This window comes from Anguilla anguilla, chromosome 13 (assembly GCF_013347855.1).
Source record: "Anguilla anguilla isolate fAngAng1 chromosome 13, fAngAng1.pri, whole genome shotgun sequence".
Lineage (NCBI taxonomy): Eukaryota > Metazoa > Chordata > Actinopteri > Anguilliformes > Anguillidae > Anguilla > Anguilla anguilla.
Window position 1 is genome coordinate 6143786 of NC_049213.1, and position 23235 is coordinate 6167020.

The following is a 23235-nucleotide window of genomic DNA, read 5'->3' on the forward strand; positions in this document are numbered from 1 at the left end:
CTACTCAATTACGGTAGCATATGCACTTAGACCTTGTCAAGCTCCTTATCACTAAGGCACAGATTTAAGTAAAGTAGACTCACACCCTGTGGTGCTGTGCTGTCTCTCAGTACATCAGATATCCGATATCCCATCCAGGGGGATTGTCCTTGCCACTGTTGCCCCTGGCTTGCTTTGTGGGGGTTCACATTTGGGTATGAGGCATATTGGGACAGATTCTTTGTCATGCACTATATAAATAAAATGTGAATGATTGGTTCATGCAGCTTGGACAATTGCTGCAAAAGAAGTCAAAGATGGCCGATCACTGTAAATGCCAATGTAGGGGGTGGAACCTTAATGAGTAATCCTCCTCCTCCTCCTCCCTCCCCAGGCGTGCACAGCGTGGACGTGGCGTACGACGGCTCCCCCGTGCCCAAGAGCCCGTTCCGCGTGCCGGTGACGGAGGGGTGCGACCCCGCCCGCGTGCGGGTGCACGGGCCCGGCCTGCAGTCCGGCATCACCAACAAGCCCAACAAGTTCACCGTGGAGACGCGGTGAGGGGGCGGGCCCGGCGGGCAGGAGGGGCGGGGCAGCTGGGTTGGAGACGACAAACACTGATTCCTTCCTCCGTAGGGGAAACCAGCGAATGGGACGAAGGGGAAATCGAAGCACTCATGCGGAGTCGAACATTACTAAGCCTTTCTTTAGTTCCTTATATGGGTGTAGAACATTCCAGTGCTTACAGCCTGGTTGTTGTGTCTCCAAAAATCTTTCTCAGAGCTTTGTCTGTTCATCTAATTAGGTTCTGTTCATTTTTTTAAAAATCTCCAGATCCCCATCAGTGCCCTGATTGCCTTTTCTGCACCAAATATGCATCTTTTCACAAAATACAGAGCACCTCCCAAAAAAGTGCATCTAGAATAGTTGAACCATAAACCTGTAATGCAAAAAAATCAGCCCGTTATACTTACGAAATGCATACATGCAAAGTCCTGCCCACCCCCCTGCCCAATAGCAGATGTGTGTACTCAGTGTGTGCTTGGCGTGTACTTAGCGTGTGCTTAGTATGTCCATTCTCCCCCCCCCCTCAGCGGTGCGGGCACTGGTGGGCTGGGGCTGGCAATGGAAGGCCCATCTGAGGCGAAGATGTCCTGCACCGATAACAAAGATGGCAGCTGCTCTGTGGAGTACATCCCCTACGAGCCGGGAAAGTACAACCTCAACGTCACGTACGGCGGCCAGCCAATCACTGGTGAGATGCCTCGTTTCGCACCCGCCCACTCAGGAAGCGCGCTGTGACTGAGGGTTCGAGGAGGCCCCTCCCTTTATGTCCTCAGTTTATCTTAGTTGACTTAGTTATTGCACTCGTGCCTACTCAGTTGTTGCTTGTATTGTTTGCATAGACTCCTTTGTTGCTGCTTTTGTTTGTGTTGATCAGATTAACCTACAGGGTCCAAGTTAAACTACGCGGTCGTTCCCCGCACTTGGTACTCTAGGGTTTTCAACACACTTGTTCCTGGTTATGGTTATACACTTTGTTGTATGTCGCTCTGGATAAGAGCGTCTGCCAAATGCCTGTAATGTAGAATGTAATGTCCTGAGATCAGGGAGGTTTAGCCTAGCCTGCGATCTTCCGCAGTGTCTGTATCTCTGTATCTGACCGCCTTCACCCTCTCTCCCTCTCTACATCCCTCTCCCTCTCTCTATATCACCCTCTCTACATCCCTCTCCCTCTCTACATCACCCTCTCTACATCCCTCTCTCCCTTCTATATCACCCTCTCTACATCCCTCTCTCCCTCTCTACATCACCCTCTCTACATCCCTCTCTCCCTCTCTACATCACCCTCTCTACATCCCTCTTTCCCTCTCTACATCACCCTCTCTACATCCCTCTCTCCCTCTCTACATCACCCTCTCTACATCCCTCTCTCTCTGTCTCTCCCTCTCTCTTTCTCTCCCCGTGTCTCCCTCCTGCAGGTAGCCCTTTCTCCGTGCCTGTCCACGACACGGTGGACTCCTCCAAGGTGAAGTGCCAGGGCCAGGGCCTGGGCACCAACGTCCGGGCCAACGTCCCCCAGGTCTTCACCGTGGACGCCAGCAAGGCTGGGGTGGCCCCTCTGAAGGTCCGCGTGCAGGGCCCCAAAGGTCAGTCTCCCCTCCCCAAAAAATATACTCCACCACACGGTGTCATGCTCCCAAGGTCAGACCAGGTCAGGGAACTTTAGAAAAACTGTCCCCCCCACCCCACCCCCAGGTGTGACCGAGCCAGTGGAGGTGGCGGATAACGGCGACCAAACCCACACGGTCAGCTACGTTCCCACGCGCGAAGGCCCCTACTCCATCAACGTGCTGTACGCTGATGAGGAGATCCCACACAGGCGAGTCTCTCCTGTACACTATGGATGTTAAAGCGGTTTCTCTACGTGTATGTTAATGTGGTTTCTCTCTTGTGTGTGGATGTTAAAGCGGTTTCTCTCTGTGTGGATGTTAAAGCGGTTTCTCTCTGTGTGTATGTTAAAGTGGTTTCTCTCTGTGTGTATGTTAAAGTGGTTTCTCTCTTGTGTGTGGATGTTAAAGCGGTTTCTCTCTGTGTGGATGTTAAAGCGGTTTCTCTCTGTGTGTATGTTAAAGTGGTTTCTCTCTGTGTGTGGATGCTAAAGCGGTTTCTCTCTGTGTGTGGATGTTAATGTGGTTTCTCTCTGCGTGGATGTTAATGTGGTTTCTCTCCCATCAGCCCCTACAAGCTGAAGGTGTTGCCCACTCACGATGCCAGCAAGGTGCGTGCCAGCGGCCCGGGCCTCAACACCACTGGCGTGCCAGCCAGCCTGCCCGTCGAGTTCACCATCGACGCCAAGGATGCCGGGGAAGGGCTGCTGGCGGTGCAGATCACGGTGAGGCATCGTTGGGCCTTCCTCACTGTTTCGTCGCAGGACCCTAATGGGAAACAAAACTTTTCAGACCCTTAATATCTCTGGGGGCCACTAGTATTTGGTTTTATTTCTGTAAATTCTCTCCTGCTACCAGCTGTGAAGAGTGCGAAAGCTCTTGATGTATGCAAACTATTGACTTACCCAAGTCCTCTGTGTCTGCGGAGACATTTGGGGTCTGAAAAACAGTATTTCTAGGTAAATTGGGAAAAATCGTGTTAAAATCACGTTAAAGGCAGTTGCGGTTGATAACATGGTGATTGGCTGTTTCAGGATCCGGAGGGAAAACCGAAGAAGGCCAACATCAGGGACAACCAGGACGGGACGTACCTGGTGTCCTACGTGCCGGACATGACTGGGCGCTACACCATCCTGATCAAGTACGGGGGCGATGAGATCCCGTACTCGCCCTACCGAATCCGAGCCCTGCCCACTGGGGATGCCAGCAAGTGCACCGTCACAGGTACAGACTCACCCCCCCCCATAGCTTCTCTTATAGCAGTGTAATGCTGGGGAATGGGGGCTGCTGGGGGATCATCCCGTTAAGGCTCTGTTCCAGTGTGTGGATGGGCCCCATGGTCTGGTATCTGTTAAGACTCTGTTCCAGTGTGTGGATGGGCCCCATGGTCTGGAATCTGTTAAGACTCTGTTCCAGTGTGTGGATGGGCCCCATGGTCTGGTATCTGTTAAGACTCTGTTCCAGTGTGTGGATGGGCCCCATGGTCTGGTATCTGTTAAGACTCTGTTCCAGTGTGTGGATGGGCCCCATGGTCTGGTATCTGTTAAGACTCTGTTCCAGTGTGTGGATGGGCCCCATGGTCTGGAATCTGTTAAGACTCTGTTCCAGTGTGTGGATGGGCCCCATGGTCTGGTATCTGTTAAGACTCTGTTCCAGTGTGTGGATGGGCCCCATGGTCTGGTATCTGTTAAGGCACTGTTCTAGTGTGTGGATGGGCCCCATGGTCTGATATCTGTTAAGGCTCTGTTCCAGTGTGTGGATGGGCCCCATGGTCTGGTATCTGTTAAGGCACTGTTCTAGTGTGTGGATGGGCCCCATGGTCTATTATCTGTTAAGGCACTGTTCCAGTGTGTGGATGGGCCCTATGGTCTGGTATCTGTTAAGGCACTGTTCCAGTGTGTGGATGGGCCCTATGGTCTGGTATCTGTTAAGGCACTGTTCCAGTGTGTGGATGGGCCCCATGGTCTATTATCTGTTAAGGCACTGTTCCAGTGTGTGGATGGGCCCCATGGTCTGGTATCTGTTAAGACTCTGTTCCAGAGTGGTGATTGGCCCCATGGTTTGATATCAAATCCTAACTGTGACCGACTGACTGGTAGCTTCACAAGTCAGGAGAGATTCAGTCGGCCAAGATGATAATGTCTTGTATGAAATGTTTATATTCATGTGTGCTCGCCATTTATGTTGTTTGTGTATTGCAGTGGTTGGTTCTGCAGTTTTGTATGTCTTATTTGTGTTTAGTTCACATTTTGGTACTTTAACATAAATGTGAAACCTGAAGAGTGACCTAAAGACCCATCACTCAAAGACCTTGATCTGATCAATCAAGTAATTAACCATGGAGTAGAACAGTCTGAAATCAGGTCACATAATCGCGCGTGGAGTACAACTGTCCGAAATCAGATCACATAATCACACATGGAGTAGAACAGTCTGAAATCAGATCACATAATTTCACACGGAGTAGAACTCTCTGAAATCAGATCACATTATCGCACATGGAATAGAACTGTCCGAAGTGAAATCACACCAAGAGCACTAGGACACCTGACACAAGAATAGGAACACAGTCTGAATGTTTTTGTCACCCCCCCCCCCCCCCCCTTCCCCCCACACCCAACTCACATTGTTGCACGCTTCAATTTGCACTGAGCAGCACTGACACGTTGAGTATCATAAGCTTTGAAGAAGAGCATTTACACAGCCCAGCTTTCTGAAGAGCTATGAGTTCAACCTGGGCTTGATATCATTTTTCATTTTTTATTTTTTTTCATTTCAACTTTATTTAAGACTCCTCTTAAAAAGAGGTCCATAGCATTAGTTTAAATTATCCATGTCCTAGTTTTAATTATCATTATACAAGCATTACATTCATTATGATTGCTAAAGTTAACAAAGACTGAATATTAATTCATCCTCACAGTGGAGCTCATAGATGCAGTATAAGCATTACATGTGTTATCGGAGAAGTTTATAAACGCTTCATAAGTGTTATGCAGTACACGCAGTAACACAGTGGAGGTTATAAATACTGAATAACATTAAGTCCATGATCAGATCCTATGCTATGCCATGCAGATGCTATGAATGCTGATTGTCAGATTCTGAGAAGCTGCTCATGCAGTCAGTGAGGCCCTTAGATCCCGTGCACATTGCACAGCAATTTCAAGCCTCTATGATCAGTCTAATAACACCCACAAGCGTTTGTTAGACAGATTACAACAGGAAGCTGAGTGTTATACACTTACAACAGGAAGCTGAGTGCCTCGGACTGATTAGAACAGGAAGCTGAGTGCCTTGGACTGATCAGAAAAGGAGGCTGAGTGTTATAGACTAATTAGAACCGGAAGCTGCATGCCTTGGACTGATTAGAACAGGAAGCTGAGTGTTATAGACTAATTAGAACCGGAAGCTGCATGCCTTGGACTGATTAGAACAGGAAGCTGAGTGTTATAGACTGATTAGAACAGGAAGCTGAGTGTAATAGGTGATAGACTGGTTGGGTGCCCTATTCCCAAATGTTCAATTCCAAGCTGTATTGCCTCTGTACAGATGAGCCCCATCCAGCTTCACAATATACACACACACACACACACACAAGCCCACACACACACACACACAAGCACACACACACACACACACGCGCACACACACTAGCCCACACATGCACACAAGCCCACACACACACACACACACACGCGCACACACACACTAGCCCACACAAGCCCACACGCACACAAGCGCACAAGCCCACAAACCCACACGGGCACGCACACCTGTCACCTGTTCTGCCCTGCTGCTCACACTCACAATCACATTTTATTTTGTTTTTTTTTTACCATCCTTTGTTCTTTTTGGAGCACATTTTGCCTTTTTGTTGTTGCTGACGATCTCACTTTTTCGCTCTCTGCTTCTCACTTTTCCTCAGTCTCAATTGGAGGTCATGGGTTGGGTAAGCGCTTTCTAAAACTTCCCCTTTACCTTTCGTTTTGCATGAATATTGGCATGGGACAGTTTAGCAAAAGCCTGTCTGCGCTTGGAATATTTCCACTCCTCCTTCATAACTTTTTTTCTTTCAGAAGTTGAAAAGTATATAATGTTAGGAATTTTTCATACCATTTCATGTAATTTGGTTGAAACATTACCAATTTACTAGACATTGCATTAAAATGCAATGCAGACATGCTCTTATATAACACGTTTTTTTTTTACAGTTCCTGACTACATTGAAAAGCGTTCTGTAACCTAAATGTTATTGTATCTGTATGGGTAACCAGTGAAACTCTGATGGTTAATTTACTTTCATTCCTAGAAGATGGCCATCATATTATCCCTTATAAGTTGGTATTATTCAAAGAGAATGATATTTGTTTAGATTTTCTCTTTCCTCGCCCATCCATCCGTCCTGTGTAAATGTCTTTGCAGCATGACTTTTCTGTCCTCAGGGCTGTTGTCATGGTTACTAATGACTAACCACAGCCATACACTTGTTTGTTGTTATGGCTGAAATGACCCTTTTTATATGGTTTTGGGGGGATTTTTTTTTTTTAACATATAATGGACTGTGGGTTTATTTTGGAAAGGGAAGTAATCTTATTAACTGGATTTACATTGTCCATTAAACTGGAGCAATGGTAAAATGGAGAAGACGTGTGTTTTTGGCCAATTGCATCCTTCCAAGGAAGTGCTTCACTGAAAAATACACATGCCCTTTGAGTGTGGACCCAAAGTTATGCAGTTATTTTTATTGAGCACTCTGTGATTTTCAAAATGCAGACAATATCAACCTTTAGATCAGGGGTGTCCGGTCTTATCTGAAAAAGGGTCAGGGTGGTTGCAGGTTTTTGTTTTAGCCCAGCACTATACCACCGGATTCTACTGATCAAGTTAGACTATGGTTCGTTAATTAGCTGAATCAGGTGTCATAGTGCTGGGCTAAAACAAGGAGCAGCCCTTTCTGGATAAGATTGAATACTCCTGCTTCAGATGAGGTAACTGTGGAAGCGGAGGTCTGCTTCTAATGGTTAAAAATGTCTGAATGAGTCCACCTCCACAGACTTCCACATGCTCTCCTCTCCTGCTAGTTCCTCCAGTTTCATGCGCAGTGGTTCGAATGTTACCGTTGGTTACCAGGACTGGGTCAAATGTGCATCTGAAATACTTTAACCCTTCAAGATGCTGGTAACATTTGAAAACACTCCTGTAATTGTCAGCAATCTACAGGATTTTTTACTGGTGTCTCGGGCTGGGCAATATATCGTAATGATAATTATCCAATTATTTTTTTTTAACACAGTAACGATCAGCACCCCCATATGGTGTGATACCTTTCTTTTCATCTTGTTTTTCTTTAATTGAACCGGATGTTGTAGTAAACATCCAAACTTAAGAGGTCACATGAGTCTTCCAGAAAAAAACACACCACCACTGATATCTATTGGGTATTAATAAGAATAATACTATCTGCAGCAAGGTCGTACGGATTCTATGTGATAATGTGATGTGTTTTTCCAAAAACACATTGCTGCTGATTGGCTGTCTTATGAACACTCAATAGGTATGTGGTGATATTTTTTTCCTGGAAGCACTTCATCATAGCCTCTGAAGTTTGGATGTTCGCAGTCACTTCCGGTTCAATTAAAGAAAAGCCAGATGAAATCATCTTGTACGATTAAAGAAAAAGAAGACAAAAGGAAGGCGATAAGCTACATGGTGGTGATGATTGATTGTTAGTACACTTAAAAAAACGTGATAATCGTCAATATGGTTTATCTCCCAGCCCTACTGGTGTCTAAAGGGTTAAAAGTATGTCTTTTTTGACCCTGGTCTATTGGTTACTGGGTGGATAACGTAGACAGTTGAGACTGAATGTGTTATTTATTCATGTAAGTAAAAACAATATGGACATACATCTTATTTTTTATTTTTTTGCTTTTTCTTTTTTTTGCGGAACCGTCTAAATTTGGGTGCTGAATTTGGCGCGCCTCAGGGGCTGGGGTGGGACCGACCATACAGATCGGCGAGCAGACGGTGATCACGGTGGACGCCAAGGCGGCGGGGAAGGGCAAGGTGACGTGCAGCGTTTGCACGCCCGAAGGGGCGGAGGTGGACGTGGACGTGGTGGAGAACGAGGACGGCACCTTCGACATCTTCTACACGGCCCCACAGCCCGGGAAGTACGTCATCTGCGTGCGCTTCGGAGGAGAGCACATTCCCAACAGCCCCTTCCAGGTCACGGTAAGTGCAGTAATAGCAATAATAATGAATGCAGCTGCAAAGCAGCGATTCCGGGGTCCAAGCAGCTAGTGCGACAATGCAGCTAGAATCAGCCATGTCCACGCTTCTTGAACAAAAGAGTTCATGTTCCAAAGATGTTGTGAAGGGACTTATGGTTCTTGCAAGGACTTATTGGTTCATGCAAGGTGTTATTTCTTTCTAATGGAAATGGACAAAAATGCTTAATAATAAATAAAAATTTAAGCTACCCATGTTTTTCAAGTCATCAGCCACCATTCAAGTTTCGACTTGCTGCAGGTCAGCCATGTCCATGTGGCAACGCCATGCATTTTCATGGAGTTATACTTTTAGCCCAGCTAGCCACAAACCTGAACACCCCAGAACACCAATGAATGTGAAATATTAAAACCCTACTGCCGGCCATGTTGTTCATACTGTTGGCTCCATTCAGGTTTTGCCTTGTTCAAAGACCAAGCCTGGAATTAATCATACCAAGAATAAATTCTGTGGCTTTTCATATTTTTTCATATGCTGAAATATGTTTGGCTGTTATTTTCATGTCTTAGAACATAGAAACAACTTCTTTGCTATTTGGTTAGGCAAAAACAAAGTGTTCCAAATTTCACATTAATCAGACTTCATGAAGATTTTTTCAGTATTTTCTCAGATGGAACAATGCTAAGTGTATCGACATTGTTTTCTTTTGAAGTACTGACAAGTGTTGTGTTGACAAGTTTTTTTGTACTGTACTTAAAATTAAACATTATTCTGATGCTGTTTTGATTGACTAATGCTTAATGTTTGTTTGACAGCGCTAAATCTGGTCAGTGTTGTATTGCTGTCGTCCTCCATGGACTATGTCTTATTTACTCTGTTTCTACAGCCTCGTGGACTCGATCTCATTCAGTCAGTAATATCAATGAATGAAGGGGAAAAAAACTGGTTTCTCCCTCTCTGCATTCCCCCCTCTTTCTTATTTCTCTTCGTTCTTTTCTCCCTCTCTCCATATCCTCCCTTCTCCTTCTTTATTCTTTATCTCCATAATTCACTTCTTTTTTTCTGGTTTCTTGTCTCCTTCTCCTCCCCTCTCTTCCTCCAGGCCCTCGACGGAGGTCCCACAGAACAGCTGATGCAACAGAGCCAGGTTCCACAATATGCCTACGCGCCCAACATGGGCCAGCCCTGGGTACTGCCACCTTATTCTCCCACAGTCACCCCAACCCCCCCTCCCCCCCCTCCCCACCCTCACGCATCTGCACTTTGACTCCTAGCGAGAATCCACCCTGCTGCCCCTAGCACCCTGGGACTGACCACTCGTTCATTCCTCCCTGCAGGTTTAAGAGAAATTTCCCAAAAACCACCTGGTTTGATCAAAAACAGGAACAAAATACGGGGCATCGATTATTTTACCAAAAAATCTACAAATTCATATGAAACCGAAACAAAGCCCTTTGTGCTGATCAGGAAACACTGATTTTCAAACCCTAAATGTCTCTGAGGTGATTAGAGTTGGACTTCATGTGGAGCCTTTTCTCCTGCTATCAGCTGGTTGAGAACGCAAAACGGCTGAAGCACTCAAGATGTCCGCCTCTGGTTGAGACATTTACGATCTTAAGATCAACATTTCTGTTTAGTCTTGTTTAGCCGCATCCGTGTTCAGTACAAACACCAAATTTAAGTTGTGTTTATTTGACCAAAAAGGCTTAAATTTGAAATGAAATTTCTTTCAGCTCTGCCCGTGGGTAATTGTTCTTTTTTCAGTCACGTCATCTCAAGCGTCAACGGGTCTTTGGTCATTTCATCCTGAATCTGCACCGCTTTCTGTGCGCTAAACCTTGAGTCCTTCGTCTTCTGTGGTGTCATTTTCTCTCACAGTATATCAGTGTTGGCGAATCCATGGTCATCTTCTCCCGCCTCTTGTGTGCTGTGATGTCACTTCCTCTCGCAGTGTCTCTGTTGGTGATTCCATGGTCATCTTCTCCCGCCTCTTGTGTGCTGTGATGTCACTTCCTCTCGCAGTGTCTCTGTTGGTGATTCCATGGTCATCTTCTCCCACCTCTTGTGTGCTGTGATGTCACTTCCTCTCGCAGTGTCTCTGTTGGTGATTCCATGGTCATCTTCTCCCACCTCTTGTGTGCTGTGATGTCACTTCCTCTCGCAGTGTCTCTGTTGGTGATTCCATGGTCATCTTCTCCCACCTCTTGTGTGCTGTGATGTCACTTCCTCTCGCAGTGTCTCTGTTGGTGATTCCATGGTCATCTTCTCCTGCCTCTTGTGTGCTGTGATGTCACTTCCTCTTGCAGTGTCACTATTGGCGAATCCATGGTCATCCTGTTCTATTGTGATTTAACCACTTCATACTCCTCTTTTCCAGCCATCCTTCTGCCAGCTTTTGTCATTGTGTGGGTGATGTCAAAATGTCAAGCTTTCTTTTTATTTTGCCTTTTCAACGTTGTTTTTTTTTGTTGTTGAAAGATTTCAGAAGTATAGAGGTTCTGAAACTGTAAAAATTTAGGTAAAAAGAAGACTTCAAAGAAAGCAAATGCCAGTTTCATTTTTAAGTAAATTTAGAGAAATATATTTCTGAGAAGAAAAGTTAGAGACCCCCTGTTCAGTGTTAGGAAAGAGATTGAGCAGTATGTACTGGTGACTAACTAATAAGGCCTCAACATGTGCTAATCTTTCAGGCTATTGCCCACAAAGCCACATTTCTCCGTTAAATACACAATGCACATTGGGAAAGTGTGGTTCTTGCCAGACTGCTATGCAACTGTTTAAGACTGTTGACCTTTGACCCTGTTTTGCAGGCAACTGACCAGCCAATGGGCATGAACGGACTGGATGTAGCTGGCCTACGACCCTTTGACCTGGTCATTCCTTTCACCATCCAGAAGGGAGAGATCACAGGTAGGTACCCCTGAACTGAGGCCATGCTGGCGTAGATGTGCGTGTGTGGAGCAAGCCGCCGGCGGTCTGTCACAGTGCGACCCTTCTCCCCAGGCGACGTCCGGATGCCCTCTGGGAAGGTAGCCAAGCCGGACATCACGGACAACAAAGACGGCACCGTCACGGTCAAGTATGCTCCCACCGAGGCCGGCCTGCACGAGATGGACATCAAATACGATGGCATCCACATCCCAGGTACAAAAAACACTGCAAGGCATCCACATTCCAGCTACAAACACTGCAGAGCATCCACATCCCAGGTACAAAAATCACTGCAAGGCATCCACATTCCAGCTACAAACACTGTACAGCATCCACATTCCAGCTACAAACACTGCAAAGCATCTACATTCCAGCTACAAACACTGTACAGCATCCACATTCCAGCTACAAACACTGCAAAGCATCCACATTCCAGGTACAAAAAACACTGCAGAGCATCCACATTCCAGCTACAAACACTGCAGAGCATCCACATTCCAGCTACAAACACTGCAGAGCATCCACATTCCAGCTACAAACACCGCAGAGCATCCACATTCCAGCTACAAACACCGCAAAGCATCCACATTCCAGCTACAAACACCGCAAAGCATCCACATTCCAGCTACAAACACCGCAAAGCATCCACATTCCAGCTACAAACACTGCAAGGCATCCACATTCCAGCTACAAACCAGACCTGGGCCAAATACGTATTTGTTTTGGATTTAAATATTTTTCTGTGCTCTACTGATCTTTCCTGGTGTGATTGAGCCTGCCAATATGACCAGAAGGCAGGGTTTGCGCTTTTTGAGAGTATTTAATTGGTTCCAATACACCAATCAAGATCAGTAAAGCATAGAAAAGTATTTTAATCTGAAACAAATACGTATTTGACCCAGGCGTGCTACAAACACTGCAAGGCATAGGTACAAAAGGTACATTCCAGGTACAAAAAACACTGCAAGGCATAGAATAAGCCTCTGTTTGCCTTACTACTTAGTATGACACTCTGGATTGTAAATAGTTTGTGTGCTGAGTGTCTTTTATTCGTTTCCTGTACAGGAAGTCCTCTGCAGTTTTACGTGGACTATGTGAACAGTGGTCATGTGACTGCCTACGGCCCTGGGCTGATCCACGGCATGGTCAACAAACCCGCGGTCTTCACGGTCAACACCAAAGACGCCGGTGAAGGTAGAACGACAAAGCTGCAATGCACCCTGGGCATCCACAGATCTGCCGTTCGCAGCATCTGATTGGTCTTTCCCTCTATGCGTGAAGCCATCTTTTTGCCCTGCATCAGACACACTGTTTATTTCTATAACAGGTGGCTTGTTGCTAATGTTTTGACTCTGGACAATGACAAATTTCTGGAATTTTGTCATTTTGTCACACCTTCCCTTGGGTGTTATCCGCACGCTGAAATTGAGTGTTTGTTGAAAATGCGCCCCTGTAGGTGGCCTGTCCCTGGCGATTGAGGGCCCGTCCAAGGCGGATATTAGCTGCACTGATAACCAGGACGGGACCTGCACAGTGTCCTACCTCCCGGTCCTGCCAGGCGACTACAACATCCTGGTCAAGTACAACGACAAGCACATCCCTGGGAGCCCGTTCATGGCCAAGATCACAGGTGAGTACACACCTGGGGCACAGACACGAGCACAGAGATCTGTACCTGCACCTGGGACACAGACATGAGCACAGAGATCTGTACCTGCACCTGGGACACAGACACAAGCACAGAGATCTGTACCTGCACCTGGGACACAGACACAAGCACAGAGATCTGCACCTACACCTGTGACCCCAACTCCCTGCGCTTCCGTTTCCTAGGCGACGACTCGATGAGGATGTCCCACCTGAAGGTGGGGTCTGCGGCGGACATCCCGCTGGACATCGGCGAGCTGGACCTCAGCCAGCTGACCGCCTCTCTGACCACGCCCTCCGGGAGGGAGGAGCCCTGCCTGCTCAAGATGCTGCGCAATGGCCACGTGGGTGAGTGACAGCCCATGGACACACCCCCTGTGGGTGAGTGACAGGCCCAGGGACAAGCCCCATGTGGGTGAGTGACAGGTCCAGGGACAAGCCCCCTGTGGGTGAGTGACAGGCCCTGGGACACACATATAACTGACCTGCTGGTATTGCAGTATGAGCTCAGAGATATCAGCCTTAAAAAAAGCCCAACAAGGTATTAGCCAGGACACCATCAAGCTCTTTATTATTACTGATGCGCATGGTTAAGCATTAAACCTTAAGAAGTTACATTTTTCATTATTTAAAAAATGTATACATACTATCAATGTAGAGAAAAGTGGCATGTATTGGCATTATTTCTAAAACGTAAAATATGAGGAAAATTATAAAGGGTGTGACACAATCAAAATTTTCAAATTTTTTCTCATTTTTTCCAAACTTTTTTTCAAATGAGATCCTTGTTACTGGTGATTTATTGCTACACCATGAGATCATTAGTCTATTAGAAACAAGGTGACAGCAATGGAAGTAAGGATTTCAATCAGTACTGGATTTACATTCTTTCAGTTGGTTTATTTCCACTTCACTTTCATGTTCATAACTAACATAATCCGTGCCTGATGCGTTTGTGTAACAGTACTTACAGTTTGTTAGACATACTGTATCTAGGAAGAAATTTGGTGCTTACAAAGACCTGCAAAGATCTCCCCTGTGACTCTGGAAACATGTTCAAATCAAGGATGGGCAAAAATACAACGGAAGGCATTTTGTTTCCCAAATTGAATGTACCTATAAACTGCAGGCAAAATGGTTGAGGTGTATGTTTTTTTTGTTAAAGCCATACACACAAAGAAGCAAGCAACCCCTAAGACATACAAAACTCCTAATAAACGCAAATGCATATTTCAAATACTGTGTGTACTGGCTGTACCCATGGTCCAGATTGTTCAGAAGTGCTCACTTCTGAATCTTCTCTGCTTGCAGGCGTGTCCTTTGTACCCAAGGAGATTGGGGAGCACCTGGTGAACATCCGCAAGAACGGGCGGCACATTCCCAGCAGCCCCATCGCCGTGACGATCAGCCAGTCGGAGATCGGCGACGCCAGCCGCGTGCGGGTGTCCGGGCCGGGCCTGAGCGAGGCGCACACCTTCGAACCCGCCGTGTTCGTCATCGACACCAGGGAAGCAGGTGAGAGCGGAGGAGGGGAGGAGGAGTTAGAACGCCGTACGGGCCAATCGCCGAGCAGTGCTTGAACCCGTTGGTCTAATCCCCGGTTTGTTGCCCTTGGCGAAGGTTACGGGGGACTCAGTCTGTCGATCGAAGGCCCCAGTAAGGTGGACATCAACACAGAGGACCAGGAGGACGGGACCTGCAAGGTGACCTACTACCCCACTGAACCAGGAAATTACATCATCAACATCAAATTTGCTGACCAGCACGTGCCAGGTAGCCCTGCCCGCTATGAAAAAATATTTAAAATCTTTGTATTTTTAATGTTTTAATAATTCCAAGGTAATATGTGATCCATTAAATATGAAATTATGAAGGTTATGCCCAACATGTTAGATAATTATTTTGTTGGAGTTCCTATTTAAACTAACTCACTGGCCCTCATATTGCAGTATATGAAAGGAGGGTATGATAATTTATTACTGTATAAACTTGCCCTTCCTCTCATTGTCTATCATGCTGATGGGATAGAATAGTTTAATATTGTTATTAACTTGCTGTCCGTGAAAAGGCGGAGCACGAGAGCACGTTTCTGGGCTTACTCACCCTCCGTCAGTTCAATTCAAATTCAACTACTTTATTTTCCGTGAGGAACTTCATTTTGTCTCTTCCTCCGTTACAGGAAGTGCCTTCACGGTGAAGGTGACGGGGGAGGGCAGGATGAAGGAGAGCATCACCCGTCGCCGGCGAGCCGCGTCCGTGGCCAACGTGGGCAGCCAGTGCGATCTGAGCCTGAAGATCCCAGGTACTGAAGCCAGGGGGCGGAGTCTAAAAGGGATGAGCACAGCGAGGAACAGAGAGAGGCGGAGTCTAAAGGGATAAGCGCAGTGAGGAACAGTGAGAGGTGGAGTCTGAAGGGATAAGCACAGTGAGAGGCAGAGTCTAAAGGGATGAGCACAGTGAGGAACAGTGAGAGGCGGAGTCTATAGGGATAAGCACAGTGAGGAACAGTGAGAGGCGAAGTCTGAAGTGATAAGCACAGTGAGGAACAGTGAGAGGCGGAGTCTATAGGGATAAGCACAGTGAGGAACAGTGAGAGGCGGAGTCTAAAGGGATTAACACAGTGAGGAACAGTATCTGTGTTTGAATTTTGGTGGGTAGCACAATTGCGACAGATGATCGCTTATTCCATATTGATAAATGGTGGAAAATGCCCAGTTCTATGCCACTGTAATTAAAATCCTGAAAGTAGTAATCCTGTTCACTGCAGTATTGACTTCCTTGTGACAAATCAGATTTGTACCAGTTTGCAAATACATGCATCAAATGCATTAACGCTCTGACCCCCCCCCCCCCCCCCCCCCCCCCGCCTGTGCACATGCATAGAAATCAGCATCGCTGACATGACCGCTCAGGTCACCAGCCCTTCTGGAAAAGTCCACAAGGCCGAGATCATGGAAGGGGAGAACAACACGTACTGCATCCGCTTTGTTCCCACGGAGATGGGCATCCACACGGTCAGCGTGAAGTGCCAGGGCCAGCATGTCCCCGGAAGCCCCTTCCAGTTCACTGTGGGGCCCCTGGGGGAGGGAGGGGCCCACAAGGTCCGCGCTGGAGGCCCCGGCCTGGAGAGGGCCGAAGCTGGGGTGCCAGGTAGTGTGTGTGTGTGAGAGAGTGTGTGAGTGTAAATGGTGTGTGCGTGCATGTGTGTGTGCATCTTATTGGTCTGTGTGTGTATTTGTGTGTGTGTCAGTGTGTATCAGTGTGTGTTTGTGTGTCTTATTGGTCTGTGTGTGTGTATGAGTGTCTTAATGGTGTATGTGTGTGTGTGGTGCCTGTTTCTGTTGTATGCTATAGTATGTGCCTGTGTGTGTGTGTGTGTATGTTTGTGTGTGTCTTATTGGTCTGTGTGTGCGTGCGTGAGAGGTGTAACCAGCGTTCTCTCTGCTGCACAGCTGAGTTCAGTATCTGGACCAGAGAAGCGGGGGCAGGCGGCCTGTCCATCGCAGTGGAGGGACCCAGCAAGGCTGAGATCACTTTCGAGGACCGAAAGGACGGGTCCAGCGGTGTGTCCTACACCGTCCAAGAGCCAGGTACACTCACCCCATCCACCTGAACACTGTTTGTACAGAGCCAGGTACACACACCCCATCCGCCTGAACACTGTTCGTACAGAGCTAGGTACACACACCCCATCCGCCTGAACACTGTTTGTACAGAGCCAGGTACACACACCCCATCCGCCTGAACACTGTACAGAGCCAGGTACACACACCCCATCCGCCTGAACACTGTACAGAGCCAGGTACACACACCCCATCCGCCTGAACACTGTCTGTACAGAGCCAGGTACACACACCCCATCCACCTGAACACTGTCTGTACAGAGCCAGGTACACACACCCCATCCACCTGAACATTCTTTGTACAGAGCCAGGTACACACTCCGAATCCACCTGAACACTGTCCGCACAGAGATATGAACACTCATCACAGGAAGCACCTTTGTCTCCAACAAGCTTTTTTTTTTTTTTTACTGCAGGGATTTTGCAACTCAGGTGTACGCAGGTGTTGCATGCAGTACCTCGCATGTCCACTAGGCAGTGATGATAAATGTGGTGATGTAGCTAGATAAAAGCATCAGGAAGTGAAACTGCTTTATATCCCTAACTAACAAAAGGAGTCTCATCCGATTGGATTTTGTAATCGCCCCTGAGTGTTTATGGGGGAATTTTAGCATGGGTGACACTGGTACGTCCAGCGTGGCTTCAGGGAAATGACACGCTGGAAGAACGCGGTGTAAACCCGGGTTCATTCTCCTTCCTCGCAGGCGACTACGAGGTGTCGATCCGGTTCAACGACGAGCACATCCCCGACAGCCCCTTCATCGTTCCTGTGGCCTCCCCCTCGGACGACGCCCGACGCCTCACTGTTGCCAGCCTTCAGGTGAGACATCGGGAAAGACAGACACCTGTCTGGACCCCCTGCCCCTGCCCCTGGGGGCGGGGGGGGGAACCCCAGCACCCCCACACCCCAGCAAATGCAGCAGGCCTCTAGGGAGAGATGCAGCAGAGCATTATGGGACAGGGAGGGGGCCCTCGGCTACAGCAGGGCCCCAGGGCATTATGGGACAGGGAGGGGGGCCCTCTGCTACAGCAGGGCCCAGAGCATTATGGGACAGGGAATGGGCCCTCTGCTACAGCATGGCCCAGAGCATTATGGGACAGGGAGGGGGCCCTCTGCTACAGCAGGGCCCCAGGGCATTATGGGACAGGGAGGGGGCCGTCTGCTACAGCAGGCCCCAGAGCATTATGGGACAGGGAATGGGCCCTCGGCTACAGCAGGGCCCAGAGTTATGGGACATTACATTACACAGGTGGCTCAAAGTGCTTCACAATAGGCAAAAAGTAAAAAGACATGGCCTAATGAGACATGAAAAATGGCATTTTAGTATAAATATATATATGAGATGGAAGATGAGAAGTGAAAACAATATGGGATGAGATGCTAATCTGATCATAAAATCAGCCCTACTGGCCATATGACTGTTGGCATCATGTCCAGGTGTATGTCCATGGGTGGGGGTTTGTGTGGAAAGAGGGTTTAGTGTAAATTTGGTTCTCTTACAGAATTGGGGGGAGGGGGGTTGGGGAAAGAGATTTTAGTGTAGATTTTGGGGGGGATTGGGGTGACCGTAGGCCCTGCTGCTGTGTATTTGCTGGGTGGTGTGGACGCTCTGGGACTGAAGGACTGTGTGTGTTTCTCGTGTCTCTACCTAAAGGCTCTCAACAGCCCACTCGCTCACAGCCAAAGCGCTGGAAACCAGCAGCTAAAGGGTTAAAGACGCTGAAAGAGGCTACTGCTCTGGGCTGGACACCTCTGCTTTTCAGTAGTGTTAGTCTCTCTCACACACACACACACACACACACACACACACGCACACACACGCACACACTCCTGACAGAGTCACTCCTGAACACATACATTTGCACACACACTCCTGATTTACTGAACTCACTAATGAACACTCACAAACTGTCAAACACACTTTCACTCTCTCACACACACACACACACAGAAAGTGAAATCCTATTTTGGTTATGTGGTGTTATTCTCCTGCTTCGCTCTCCTCTGAAGCCTCCCTCTTTAACCCTGTTAGCTGCCTCCAGGTAAAAGCTACCTGTCCTCACTCTTCCTTAATGATGTCATCACCTGGGTCTGCAGCTCCAAAAAGAAGCTGGCAAAATTGCACCCGCTTAAAAGGAAATTTTACTTTAAGTAGGGTTGCCAACGTTCCATTCCTTCAATATCAGACACAATGCCCCCTGGGGGGTTGTTGTTTTTTTCCAAATTAATTGCTTTTTGAACAAGGTAACAATATTGCAGCTCTCAGAGCATTTTTTGGCAGCCTGGTTTTATAGTCTAACGCTTTGTACTCATTTGAATTTACAGGACTTGGGAAAACATGGAATAAAGGGCTTTACAGGATGCCCTGGGTAATACAGGACATGTTGACCGTTCTACTTGTGAAGCCAGAGTGTAGCTCATTGCACACTGAGAAGTGCTAAATTAAAGTATTGCATGGCACCACATTATTTTAGCTTAGATATTATCCACAAGTAGATTGACAAATCAACATCAGTGCTAATGACTTGTTTTACTTTCCTAATTATTTTAAAAATAGTACTACTAGGGCTTTGTCAAATTCTAATTGGGAATCACAAAAATATAATTTCTGTACTGTGGTTTTATGGCTTGAAACCAATGCACATGTCTGAGAAGTCCAGGAGAAGCTGAAGACCTCTCCCTGCAAAACAAAAACATGTTGACTAGCTTCTTTATCGTGTGAAAGATATACTTGTCCCTAATTTTATATCTATATGTAGTTAGTTTGATAAATGAGCCGCATTGGAAGGACTAAATTGTTAAATTTGGCTTCTGCTGGTCATTGTAATAATACTAGACTGCATTACAGAAGTATCACACCCATCATGTACGCAGTGTCTTATCTTCACAGTGAGATCAAATGCCGATACAAAGATCTGTGTGTGCCCCCAAAACAGATTGAAAGATTTGTGTGGATGAAGGACATTTTTTTTTTTTTCTGTTTTTTGGGAGGGGCTTTTTGAGCTCAAATCTACGCATTACAAACTTTTATTGATAGCTTATTGGTTCTAATGATTGTCAATCACCCTTTATTATGCAGTCTCTTTCATACAGTAGATACTTCATGAATTTTTGTGAAATTATTTCATGCTCGTCTAGCCTAATAAATAAATAACATTGTGGGTCATGCATAAATGCTAGTATAGCCAAAATCATTTGCTGCCAGTTCAATGCCAGAGTACGTATTAGGATCGTTGCAGAAGTGAGAAGCACAGTTGAGAAATGAGAAACTGGGCCCGTGAGAAATGTCCCCTCCCCCCCCCCCATTTAGGCTGACCATTCAGGTTTGAGTGTTAAGCTCTGATTCCCTGCAGGAGTCTGGGCTGAAGGTGAACCAGCCGGCCTCTTTCGCCGTGAGCCTGAACGGCGCCAAAGGCGTCATCGACGCCAAGGTGCACAGCCCGTCCGGCGCTCTGGAGGAGTGCTGCGTCACCGAGATCGACGAAGGTAACCAGGGAGGAGTTTACGGGGAACTACAGCCCAATATCATTTCTTTATAATCTGTGTAACCAGGGAGGAGTTTACGGGGAACTACAGCCCAATATCATTTCTTTATAATCCGTGTAACCAGGGAGGAGTTTACGGGGAACTGCAGCCCAATATCATTTCTTTATAATCCGTGTAACCAGGGAGGAGTTTACGGGGAACTACAGCCCAATATCATTTCTTTATAATGAGTGTAAACAAGGAGGAGTTTAAGGGGAATGACTGCCCAATACCATTATTTTATACTGAAGGTATCCAAGGTGGAGATTAAGGGGAACTACAGCCCAATGTCTTTACTTTATAATGAGTGTAAACAAGGAGGAGTTGAATGGTACTGCAGCACAATATTGTTATTTTATAATACAGTAACCAGGGAGCAGTTGAGTAACTTCAGCCCAAAATCTTCACATTTATAATGATGGTAACCAGGGTAGGACTTAAAGGTGAACTACAGCCCTATATCGTTTCTTTACAGTGAATTTTGGTCCTGACCTTAAGAGGTGTAGCTATCTCATTTCTAATATGTCACATACTACTTTAGCCCACAACAGTGAAAATGCATAGAGCCCCACCCCCATACAGTGATGTCACCTGGGTATAACTCCTTCCCTTTCCCCAATTGTAGGGAATGGATTCTGATTATTTACTGGAGGATGACATTATGAACAAACTAAAACAAGATTCTCAATCTCAGTTGTGTCAAATGTGTACAACAAATAGTTTACATTGCACAGTACTCTTCAAAAGACACCTGCATCAGTGATAAGAGAAGGACCTGTATCCCAATTTCATCATCAGTTTGGATGAACATTCGTAGATACAAATGAAAGATTTGGTTCAGACACATGAAACACCAGTCACACCCTCTCTTCTGGAGACAGAACATAGTAAATTGTGTTTGTGTTACCCAAACCCCACCAATGTGACGTACAATAAGTGCATGCCAAAGGTCATTGTAACAACTACCATAGGTCCGATAATGTTGCATAATGAGTACTGTAACATAGCCATGAACACATTAAGTCCAGTTCAAACCGTAAGCATAGGCTAGGTCAGAACGTTTCGGTCAAGTCAAACTTCTGGCATGGATCTCTGTTCTGAAGAGATTAATTTTAAATTAGAATGTTTGGGGGTTGATCTTCGATGCAACAATCATTTATTAAGGAATTAAGCATTCAACATAAAAGTAAAACTGCTTAGTATTGAACTCCAAAGACACTATGTTTCATAGGGACTGGTAATAAGCCTTATGTTGGAAATTTGTATGTTGATTATGCTGATATCCGGATTCTGTGGTAGGGTTTGCATTTCATGTAATTCCCAGAGCAATATACATTTTCCAGGTATTTTCTTAAATTTGACAAAGCTGGGGGAAAAAAAGTAAAATTTGGAAAAGCAAATTTTAACTTTCCTTTAAATGCTTGAAATCCAGTTCAGAGATTGCTCATGGAAATGACCGTTGCCAGGGCTGTTGATGAGGAAGTGACAGCGTGACTTCCCCAGCCTGTGCGCTGACGGCTTCCTCTCCCGCAGATAAGTACGCCGTGCGCTTCATTCCCCGGGAGAACGGGCTCTACCTGATCGACGTGAAGTTCAACGGCTCGCACATCCCCGGCAGCCCCTTCAAGATCCGCGTGGGGGAGACGAGCCAGGCGGGAGACCCCGGCATGGTGTCTGCCTACGGGACCGGCCTGGAGGGAGGCAGCACAGGTACGCACCTGCTGAGACGGGAGACGGGAGGCTGAGATGGACACACACAGATTTAGTATATTCTATAGGCACTGAGTGTGTGTATTATGTAGACACTAAGTGTGTGTATGTGTGTGTGTGTGTGTGTGTGTGTGTGTATTATGTAGACACTAAGTGTGTGTGTGTGTGTGTGTGTATCATGTAGACACTAAGTGTGTGTGTGTGTGTTTCCCTCTCCAGGTTCTCCCTGTGAGTTCATTGTGAACACCAGCTCGGCGGGCCCTGGGGCCCTGGCCGTTACTATCGACGGGCCCTCCAAAGTGAAGATGGACTGCCAGGAGTGTCCCGAGGGCTACAAGGTCACATACACCCCTATGGCTCCTGGGAACTACCTGATCTCCATAAAGTACGGGGGACCCTACCACATCGTGGGCAGCCCCTACAAGGCCAAGATCACCGGTGAGCCCCTCAGAGAAAACGTCATTAGGGCAACCCCTTACCAGTGAAGGACTCAGTTTCAACCAATCAAACACAGCCCCCCGCCCCCCCCGCCCCTTGTTGATTTTCCTGATTAATCAGTAAATACTGGACCCTTCTCTGGGTACCAACATCTTTTGGCTTTATTACTGAACATTCTGTCCCTGAGTGCATAGCCCTTAATGTGTTTGGGCTTATGACGTACCCAGTTCCTCTGCCTCTGGGACGTGTGGAATCTGAAAACCTATTAATCAGTTTAGAACAGTGGTATGGCTATTATGGTATCGATTTTGGAAGCGTGGCGCTAGCAGTTTGTGAAACCTGCGTCCGTCTGTCTGTCTGTCCATCCTCAGGGTCGCGCTTGGTGAGCAGCCACAGCATGCACGAGACCTCCTCGGTCCTGGTGGACCCGGTGTCCCGCAGGGTGTCCACCAGCCAGCAGGGGGCGCCGGGGTGGGCCTCCTCCGACGCCAGCCGCGTCGTAGCCAAGGGGCCCGGCCTGAGCAAGGGGTACGTGGGCCAGAAGAACAGCTTCAGCGTGGACTGCAGCAAAGCAGGTACGTTTGCCTTGGGGCTGAGGGGTCCAGGGGTCGTGGTTTATCAAGTACTCACCTGAAAACCCTTAGATATAGGCAAGCTTTAGCTGATTCTATTTGAGTACATTTTGGGGCACTGGAGAGTTTGTTTGGACCCAGCTTTGTTTGACTTGCACACTCTTCAGGCTTAAGTAAAAGGAAGCTAAGGTTTTTCATAAGTACTCCAGCATCCTTCCATGAAGTAGAAAGGATGAGGACTTTTCTTTTACTCTTCAAAACCAACGTGTTTCAGCACTAGCCTTCATCAGTTACTGATCAGACAAATAAAAAATGATACGGCCAAAGAAGAATTTTAATCTTAAAAAGAAAAAAAGTCCAGGCTTTATATAGTGCTTATATAATACTCTCTCATTTGTGTGAGG

At 46.9% G+C, this 23235-nt stretch overlaps 1 protein-coding gene across 5 annotated transcripts in view; it reads left to right on the forward strand.

Annotated features, from left to right (window-relative positions):
- The window catches only part of LOC118211767 (filamin-A-like), a 68083-nt gene that overhangs the window by 43270 nt on the left and 1578 nt on the right, over positions 1-23235 (forward strand). For 2 of the 5 annotated variants that reach the window (XM_035389201.1, XM_035389200.1), the window contains 24 exons: positions 374-536; positions 1074-1234; positions 1962-2129; positions 2239-2362; positions 2719-2875; positions 3185-3374; positions 6079-6102; positions 8140-8387; positions 9487-9573; positions 11195-11294; positions 11388-11528; positions 12381-12509; positions 12772-12945; positions 13149-13310; positions 14274-14477; positions 14583-14735; positions 15142-15264; positions 15846-16112; positions 16415-16552; positions 17290-17405; positions 19940-20072; positions 21645-21821; positions 22041-22259; positions 22631-22834. In XM_035389201.1, coding sequence (XP_035245092.1) covers positions 374-536; positions 1074-1234; positions 1962-2129; positions 2239-2362; positions 2719-2875; positions 3185-3374; positions 6079-6102; positions 8140-8387; positions 9487-9573; positions 11195-11294; positions 11388-11528; positions 12381-12509; positions 12772-12945; positions 13149-13310; positions 14274-14477; positions 14583-14735; positions 15142-15264; positions 15846-16112; positions 16415-16552; positions 17290-17405; positions 19940-20072; positions 21645-21821; positions 22041-22259; positions 22631-22834 — 3762 coding nt within the window. The remainder of the gene's footprint in view (positions 1-373; positions 537-1073; positions 1235-1961; positions 2130-2238; positions 2363-2718; positions 2876-3184; positions 3375-6078; positions 6103-8139; positions 8388-9486; positions 9574-11194; positions 11295-11387; positions 11529-12380; positions 12510-12771; positions 12946-13148; positions 13311-14273; positions 14478-14582; positions 14736-15141; positions 15265-15845; positions 16113-16414; positions 16553-17289; positions 17406-19939; positions 20073-21644; positions 21822-22040; positions 22260-22630; positions 22835-23235) is intronic. The other 3 variants (XM_035389205.1, XM_035389202.1, XM_035389206.1) reach the window with 3 other exon arrangements.